Genomic DNA, 9,863 nt, shown 5'->3' on the forward strand with positions numbered 1-9,863 from the left:
ACTTTCAGAGCGAACATCAGTTTCTGTTTCCACCGTTTAAATGATTGTCCAGCGAACGGTTCGATTTTGGCTAACTCAGTAGAAGCATTTACTGTTACTGTAGCCATAGTCTATGTAATTCAACAATTCGATTTCAAGATTGTTGGAATATTTGGTTGAATTAAATAGACTATTAAAAATCGAGAACCAAAAAAGGAAAATAAATTTTGAGAAAGAAGAACTTATTGAATTGAGTCGAGGCGTGACTGAGTCACTCGGCTTGAAATCGAATTTGCTCCCCTTGGACAGCGTCCCAAGTGCAACAGGTTTCCAGAGCAATCGACCTCCAGGATACAACGACTATGACCCGGTCCCAGCGGTGCACTCACTGTACACGGGCTCGAACCACTTGCAGTTTAATCCGAAAGTGCTGAGCTGACTCAACAACGAATCAGTAGAAAATGCTTAAAACCGAATATCCGAGAGTGTTTTATAAGAGAAGGATTTTTCATATCTTTGAAACGGAATCGGATGTCTTTTTATAGACTCAAGTGGTGCATAAGCACCCTTTTCAAAAGGTTAGGTCCGTTGGGTTTAAACCCAACCGAGGCGACCAACCGAAGGGACGCATCTTTCTGGTTTAAAACGTAAAGGCGCAATTGCGAGTACACTCCCGCATATACGATCCCGCGAGTACCCATACACACACCCACGCGAGTACACACCCACCGCACCCGCACCCGCACCCGCGTCGCGCACGGACACGGACACGGACACGGACTCGGACTCGGCCTCGGCTCGGCATGGCTCAGCTCGGCTCGGCGCGCGCGCGTGTGGTTAATGGCATAGATTAGAGCTATTGGCATAGCCCCCCACAGACCAAATTCACATGCCCCCGAAAGGGGCTCAAGCCCTAAAAAATACTATCTTATATACAAGATAGTTAACTTTGTGAAATCCGATGTGGGACAAAACCCCAAACTCAAAAGTACTACAATTTCAAAAATGGAGGAAAATTACCGAAAATTTGAAAATTCAAATTTTAATACTATTTTAAAACAAAATATAACAGGGCTATCATATGAAAGGCAGGCTTAGGTCATCGAACAAGGCCCTCACTTGGATTTGAAGAAAAAATAACTGAAATGCTTTGCACGTTCTCCAAGATATGCACACGATGCTTGGAGTTTCGGTTTGAACCAGTGGGACCCACGGTGCACGATCCTAACCATTGGTCTGTGGACACGATGGTGGATTGACAACGCCCAAAAATCTCTTCAATGGAATCATTCAGCATTTGAACATGTGGCTTACAAATAGGCTGTTGGGAGAGAGAGAGAGATTCGGTGGCAAGAATCTTTCGTGTGGGTGATTTTAAGGGCACGGATCATCGATAGTTGGTATAAAACGAAGGGTCTATTGGGACTGTAGAGGTAAATTTCAATTTCTAATTAAATCCTCAGAAAGACAAACACAATACAATATGTACTAAGATGCAAGCTTTACGTTAAAAAAACCTCCCCACAAAAAAGAAAAACAAAACAAAACCATGACGTAAAGTACCGAGTAATCACGGTGGAAATGAAAAGCATAAGAAATGAATCACTTACAATTTCAAAAATCATTGTTCCCCAACTAGAATACTATAATCCCACATCATACTCATATATACAATGCTACATCCTTAATAGAAAATAAAATCCGTGTTGTTATGCGAAAATATGATCCGACCACCTTTAAGTTCGGTTCCACCTAGTTACGGTTATGAATGGCTAGACTAAACAGCCTTTAAGGTAGGCTTAGCCAAATGAACAAGCATTGTAGAGATATCATTGAAAGGGATCAGTGAATAAGACCAATATGAGCCATGACGTAGAATTTGGGGGGGCGGATTTGTCCAAACTGTCCATAAATGAACAATCATATAATACTCTAACGACTCCAATTTAGGCCACCCTCAACCGACCTAACATAGACCAGGCTCGATTAAGGAAAGATCAGCTTGGCTCGTCGTTAGTCGACCAATTGAGTTTTATCAACTGAGTCGAGCTCATTCCAGTAATGCACAACGGCATTGAGTGACTTGCCACGATCATGAGGTAATTGACAACACAATTACATATGTTAATCGTGTCTCATGGCTGAAATTATGTCGAGATTAACGAACGCCCACATCTTGCCAAGCAATACAAGTAATAATCTTATCTAACAGAACAGGTACACAAAATCTCTCACCGAAAACCTCATCCACACAACTTAAACTCAGTTTTCAAGCTTAACTTTAGTATCGGAGGGTCCTCTGCTCTAGTCAGAGTCTCCATTGTCGTTCATCTATGCAGGTGTTTAGATCTAAGAGCTTGGCGAGAGTGAACTAGATTTTTGCATCAACACATGCAATTACGTAGAACTACATGCATTATTGATATAAGTATTGACCGATCGAATAATCATCAATTGATCAAGCTCACATGTTCGATCAATAAAATATGACTTAAATTGTCTATAAAGCAAACTATGTAAAAAGAAAATTTCTCAATCAATTGAGATAGGGGGTTCATTGATTAAACTCTCATATTCCCGCGTAGACTGAAGACATCCAACGAGGGTGCCATTGTCGGCCACGTTAGTAAAGCAATCTCAAATAAACGTGGATCTATACGACTTTTGCAATAAATGGACCTTGATAATTGAGAGAAATTTTTTAATATTTTAAAAAAAAAAAGACCTCGATCGGCCAGCTCAGCCACTAAAAAAAGATAGAATTAAAGATAGAAAATTTAAAAGCCCACAGGCCACATGGAAAGATATGGGGAATCTCGTGACATGACTTTCATGTCCCAACGACGTTTCTCACTTCCAATGCCGCACACTCGCATTCAATGACATTTCAATTTCCAACCTAGCAACTCAATGGAATTAAGGTATACAAGTAGGTGGGGTCCACACCACCCGTCCCACCAGTGGTTGCCCATATTAGTTGGCCCAATTTGCCAATGTTCAATAGAAATTAACGTCGCCCCAGCTGCAAAAATGGGGATTCCTAACGTCTCCCGGCCGCGGATTAGATACTGACGTCACCAAGCTCTGTGGACCCCACCATGATGCGTGTGTTATATCCATACCGTCCAACTATTTGTAGAGATCGTTTTATGGCACGAAAAAAAGGATGAGATAGATCTAAAGTTCAAGTAGACCCACCACAAAAAACCGTAGTATCAGTCACACTCACCGTTGAAACATTTATAGAGCCCACCATGATGTATTTTTTAGATCTAACCTATTCATAAGTTAACATAGAGATAGATGAAGTGAAAACAAAAATATGAGCTTGATCGGAAACTTCTGTGGCCCCTAAGAAGTTTTGAACGGTGGATTCACTGTCCCTACTGTTTTCTATGGTGGGGTCCACTTAAACTTTAGATCTATCTCATTATTTTTCTCATACCATAAAATGATCTCTCCAAATGGATGGACGGTATGGATACAACACATGCATCATGGTAGGGTCCACATAGCTTAGTGACGTCACTTCAGTAGCGATTTGGCTACTGACCTTCCCACTATCTAATCTCGCGAAATCGGATTGCGTACTGAGTTACTCAGTAGGCTTTCATCGTACTGAGGAAACGCAGTTGGGCCCACTGTTAATGTATATGATTTATCCACACCGTCCATCCATTTTTACTGATAATTTTAGTGGTTGATACCAAAATTGAATTGAATCCAAAGCTCAAGTAGACCATTACAAGGGAAACAGTGTGGAATAATGATTTCCACCGTTGAAACCTTCCTAGGGTCCAAATTAATTTTTATTTGTCATCCAACCTGTTCATAAGATTACAAAGACATGGATGAAGAGAAACCACGAACATCAGCATGATCCAAAACTTCTTTGGCCTCCAAAAAAATTTCAATGGTAGAGGTCCAAGTGTGGTCCACTTGAGATTTTAATTTGTTTTATTTTTGGAATATAATCCTAAAATTATCTGTTAACATGGATTAACGGAGTGGATAAAATAAATAAATAACAGTAGACCCCACACAGTTTACTTAGTACGCTAAGGTACTGAGTTACTCAGTACGCAATCCGCTTCCATAGTCCGCGCCCAACGCCTCCCCATCGCCTCCCCATCTGTAGGGATGGAGATAGCCTGGAGACCTGTTCACCATAGAAATCCTTAGTGACCCGATTATGAGGAGCTCACCATATTGTATGTGTTAATCCATGCCGTCCATTTGTTTTGCCAAAGCATCATAGGGTATGAGCCCAAAAATAAGGCAGATCCAAAAGTTTAGTGGACCACACCACTGGAAAAAGTGGGGATAATGACACCCACACATGAAACCCTTGTAGGGCCTACCAGTAAGGCAAGAGATCTGGATGAAGGGAACACAAATATCGGCTTGATCCAAAACTTCTGTGACCCCAGGAAGTTTTCAACCGTGGGCATTTAATCCCCGCTATTTTCTGTGGTACGGTCCATTTCAGCTTTGGATCTGCCTCAGTTTTTGGGCTCATGCCCTAAAATAATATGCAAAACAGATGGACAGCGACACATACATCTTGGTGGCCCCACAGAGTCAGGTCACCGAGTCTCCAGGCAATGGGCGTCGTTGGTACAGTATCTATAATGCCTCTTCCTAAAAAAACTGAAATAACTGACATAAACGTTCCAAAGATAAAAGAAAAATGGAGAGAGAGAGAGAGAGTAGATCATCGCAAGAATCTCATCATCCCTGCACCACGAAAGAGCTTAACATGCCTTGAAGTCACACAAACGGTCCAGATTCATCGTACCATTGGACCCAAGTAAGTTCCAGTGGCCCACTTCCTACAGCACTACATAATCCTTCCACACAGGAAAGAATTAGAAATCACCAAAGAAACCAGTTCTAAAATTAAGCCCATCTCAAAACTGAAACAATCAGTTGAATAATTACAATAACATAGTTTCACAAAAACATCATTTCCAACTGAACCGAAACAGCCATTACAAGTACAACACTATAGACATGAAACAGAGACCAATATCAAGTTAGAATACCTTTATCACCCTCTATCAATGGAACACAACGGCCCACTGAGGACCGCCATTTCTCTATATATGTGATCGAAGAATCCAATGGCACCCATGTTCAAGAAAAGCTGAGGAAATTTTCCTCTTATTCGAAGAAAATGAAGTAAGGGAGAAGGTGGACGGATTTCTGGATATGAAAGATGAATGTGGGCGGTTTGGATACAAGCATTTTACTTTTGGGTTTGCTCCACCTTGGCTCGGATTTTCTGTTCCAACACCGATAGCTCAGTCTCGAGGCTGAACATCCTGTTAAGGGCATGCATGTTTTCTAGAGTCTCGTTCAGAGTCCGGCTGTCACTACCATCGCATCTCAAATGCTGCATGGGCCCATGAAGAAGCTTGTTCACTATACCACGGCTGAGATCATCCACAGCCCGCCTTGTTTTCTTTGGGAGTTCCTCGCCCATTTTCGACAAGCATTTCTCGAGCTCTGAAACTCGGATCCTCTCTGCATAGGACCTTAGCTTCTTGATGGTAGGGACGGTTTCTAAAGAGTCCCGCCAAGCCTCGAACTGTTTTGATTCTTCGGCAATGATTGCCTGAGCTTCCATTGCTTTCCTGTGGCGATCTTCCTTATTGGCTTCGACTACTTCCTTGAGATCGTCGACATTGTAGACTCGTGCAGACTCGGCATTTGAAACGCATGAGCCAACATTCCTGGGGACCGAGATGTCGACAAAGAGCCTCAAGCCTCCAACTTCTGGACCCACGGAAGGAAGGTCCTCGACGTGCTCTTTCAAGAACAATGGTGTCTCAGATGCTGTGCTGGTGAATACAACGTCAGCTTCTGCAGCACATGAGAGCATTTCCGTGATGGGTTTGTAGATTATTTCAATATCTTTCAGTTCCTCGCGGATGGCAGCCACTCTCTCCTCTGATCGGTTCACAACCACCATCTTGTTGCACCCTTTCGCAACCAGATGTTTGATGACAAGCTTCCCCATCTTGCCTGCTCCAATCACCAACATTCGAGCAGAGGGAGACTCGGACTTCGGGAGCTTCATAAGGGCTAACTCGACAGCGGCCGAGCTGACAGAAACTGCCCCAGCTGCAATGTTGGTCTCAGTTCTGACCCGCTTCCCGACAGTAATCGCATGCTTGAACAGTCCACTGATATTTCTTCCGAAGCCTACAACACCTTGCCCGACTTTGACAACCTGTTTGACTTGGGCAAGGATCTGTCCTTCTCCTAGAACCAACGAGTCGAGCCCTGCAGATACTTCGAATAGATGCTGCGTGGCATCATTGTCGCGGAGCAAAAACAAGTGCTGCCGAAGCTCTGAAACAGGAATTCCACTCGTCTGCCGAGGAAAAAACAAGGAAAAGAAGAAGATTAAAGGATGTTTTGAGATTTTTCATTCAATTCATAATCATAACATACATCAAACTCTAGTTTCTACCACATTCCAATTTCAATAGTAAGTACAAGGTTGGAAGCTGTAAGTGAAATCCAAACACTGAGTATCAAAGAATTGTTGATGAGCCACAGGATTTGCCATGGTTTGGTGGTCCAGATGATTGATCAGATGGGCCCCACTGTAGATGGGGGATGCCCCAATATTTCTAGAGATTTTGGAGACCGTCTAGGCTCATGGGTGTCCATGGTATAAAAAATAAAAATAAAAATTTGAATTAACGATGAATACCTTTGACATCCACTCGGCCACTTCCAGAATTCCTCTGTGCCAAGATAGAGCCACCACATAAATCTCCATTCTGTTGCAGGTGCTAAGAACAGCAGCTTCTTCTATGTGATTCAAGCCACATAGCTCCCCAATAGCACGATGCCATTCCGCTTCAGGTATGGCAAGCTTTTCACGCATCTCGACTGGCGCTGTGTGAATACTAAGCCCTATGACCAAAATGCTGCTCCTTTCCTTGGTGTATCCTGATAGAGAGTAGATTACAATATTTATATTTGCAAAAAATATGATTTTATTGACTAAGAAAAATTGAATGTTATTTTTCAAATAATCATGCCATTGGTCAAGAAAAGCAAACTAATTGTTTTTTTTTTTATTGGGTTGAGAAATGAGATGAAAAGACTTCCATTTTTTGCCAAAAGCTTGAAGCCATTTATCCAATTTCCTAATAACAGGTAGAATCAGAACAGTTCAATTTTCCCAGGTTACAATCTGATCATCATGAATTGTGAAGCTGCTTGTTCCACAATCCAGAGGATGCAGTTCAAGTCACTGGAAACAAAGGGTGCTAGAGCAAGTTAAGAATCATACATCCAAACCCAACAAAAACACCAAGAATCCCAGTATGCAAAGATATAAATAAATAAATAAATAAATAAAACCATAAATCCCAAATCCAACAAAGATGATAAGTATCTCAGTCAGCAACATGGGATTATGCAATTTAGACATTTTGCAATCAAATCTCAGGAAAGTAAAGTGAACAAATTGCCTCTAAGTGGGGGAAAACGCCCAACAAGAGAATTCCTGAAGAAAACGAATTCAAAGAAAAGCTAACGGTCCCAACAAATTCTAAAAATGACAGATTTGTAGTTACTGTCAAAATTCTCTCTTTCGAAAGGCCCAAGAACAAAGATCTATAAAATTTCATATTCCTAGTGATAAATACGAAAGCACAATCTCTAGAATTAATGGCATTCCACCCCTTCACAATTTTAACAAAACATCAAAATTCTCAATTACTTCACCGTTTCCCGATTTTAACAGCCTATTAAAATTCCCAATTACCCACATTGAACTGCAGATTCCATCAACATACTCCCAGGCAGTGATCTAAATATCAAGAGCATCGACTCATATATCGGCTGATACTATCAATATCTCATGTGGATATATGTGATACATTGCGATACATCATGATATGTATCGGCAATACATTCCCCCACTAGAAATTCGATTAAATTTCTGAAAGAAAAAAAAAAAAAAAAAACTCATAAAAATCCATTTTCTCCCAAATTTGTTTGGGGGAATCTGTTTTCATACCTGTATTGCATGATTTATAAATTATATGAACTCATTTTTGATATAATTGCATCATTTCTGTTAGACAGCACATAGTTTAGGACCCTATACAAAGTAAACTAGCTATGCCTACTTGTTTTTTGTGATATTTTGAGTTCTAAGTATGTAATCGTGTCTCTTTCAACACATCCTGCAGTATGAAATTCTCATCTGCATATGATGAACTACAAATGCAGAAGATAATCCAACACGAGTTTTCCAACAATTGCCAAAAAAATAAAAAACCAAAAAAACCAAACAAACAAACAAACAAACAAAAGAGAATTTCTGCTTTTCATTCAAATCCTCCACTAAGCAATTCTAAATCAGAAAACCCATAAAATTCAATAATCAGCAAAACTTCTCCAACGTTAGCAACAAAAAAACAACCTCCCAAAGAGAAGAATCGGCCCTCTTTTCCAACTAATCACTGAAATTCTCACTCACCCATTCTTAAACTGAAAACCCATGAACAAAACATAAACAAAACGTACAGAATAGCAACATTTTCCCACTAACTGTTAGAAAACACAATCTCCCAAACAAAAGGATGTTCCTGCTTTTCATTCCGAAAATCATCCACCTTGCATTCTAACCATCACTTACCCATTCTTCAATTCCAAAATTCATTATCGGAATTTGACAAAGTGTAGAAAATCAGCAATTAAAACTGCATGAACCCAAGAATCCATCAATAACACCACACGCATTCTTCTGTTTCTTCATGACCTTTAGCGAGAATAACAAAACCATCAATCCCTACCTAAATTAGGAAAAACCTATCAACCAAATTCCACAAACAACACAAAATCCATGACCCTTTCCCCGAATATCGAATTCACCGCAGCAATCGAAATCAAACACACAATTCCCCGAAAACAACAGCTATTTCCTTGATTCTACCTAACATCTGCGGTAAATTACAATAGTACCCATGAACTGATTTCCGAAAAAGCACATAAACGCATTCCATTCTCTCCGAATCCAAAATTCCCCATTTTGAAAACATGAATGAAATAAAACCGATGAAAGAAAAAATGCGGGAAATCGACTTACGGTCGGCAGCCGACGTCTTGAGCTGTTCGAGGGCAGAGACGCTCGAAGCTCTCGATTCGGCCGTGTTCTCTTCCTTAACCAAGCTATCCGACGAGGCGTCGCACCTGGGGCTCGAGAAGCTGCGCCTTTCGAAGCTCCGTCTCCTTGAATTCCTAGCATTCTTGCTAGAAATCCCGATTTGGGACGAACAGATGGAAGGTTTGCAGAGTAAAGTTTCCATCTTTGCCCCTGCAAACGCCGTGGCGAATCCGTTGGCAGCTGCCATTGGAGAAAGGGGCAAAGCAGAGAAGAAGCAGAGCCCTTTCAGGAGAGAGAGAGAGAGAGAGAGTCTTCAATGGTGATGGTTTGGGGTCGGACTCCTTGTGTTGATGTTGGGGATGTGAAAATCAGCAGAGGTTTGGGTTGGTGAGGAAGTTTTGCCACGTGGCAAGATCAGAGTGGGCCACTCCCAATTGATCTATCTGTTCTGTGATTGGTGGATGCAAGACACGCTCTATCCACACTCCCCCATCTGAGCTCTCTCTCTCTCTCCGTTGAAAATCTCTTCCGCTCTCTCACCCCCCTCTCTGTCCATCTCCGATGTACTAAAATAAGACACGTTGGAATTCTAGCCGTTGGATTTGTGACCTTTTAAATGACATAAACCGTTTATTTGATAGGGTACGGATTGGATGGGAGATTCTTTGAAATAAATTCTCAGATTGAATATTAAAACTTATTGATTCTATAAAGTTTATGATGACCGTTTATTTTGAATGCAAAAAAA

The 9,863-nt window shown here is 41.2% G+C and overlaps 1 protein-coding gene across 1 annotated transcript; it reads right to left on the reverse strand.

The window, feature by feature from the left end:
• Window positions 1-4,854: 4,854 nt before the first annotated feature.
• LOC131218774 (glutamyl-tRNA reductase 1, chloroplastic-like) lies at window positions 4,855-9,581 on the reverse strand. Its single transcript, XM_058213557.1, has 3 exons — window positions 9,098-9,581; window positions 6,704-6,945; window positions 4,855-6,358 (listed from the first exon to the last, which is right to left on the reverse strand). The coding sequence occupies exons 1-3, from the start codon at window positions 9,360-9,362 to the stop codon at window positions 5,228-5,230; spliced, it is 1,638 nt and encodes a 545-aa protein (XP_058069540.1). The 5' UTR covers window positions 9,363-9,581; the 3' UTR covers window positions 4,855-5,227.
• Window positions 9,582-9,863: the final 282 nt, after the last annotated feature.

The sequence above is a fragment of the Magnolia sinica genome, chromosome 11 (genome assembly GCF_029962835.1).
Source record: "Magnolia sinica isolate HGM2019 chromosome 11, MsV1, whole genome shotgun sequence".
In the NCBI taxonomy this organism is placed as follows: domain Eukaryota; kingdom Viridiplantae; phylum Streptophyta; class Magnoliopsida; order Magnoliales; family Magnoliaceae; genus Magnolia; species Magnolia sinica.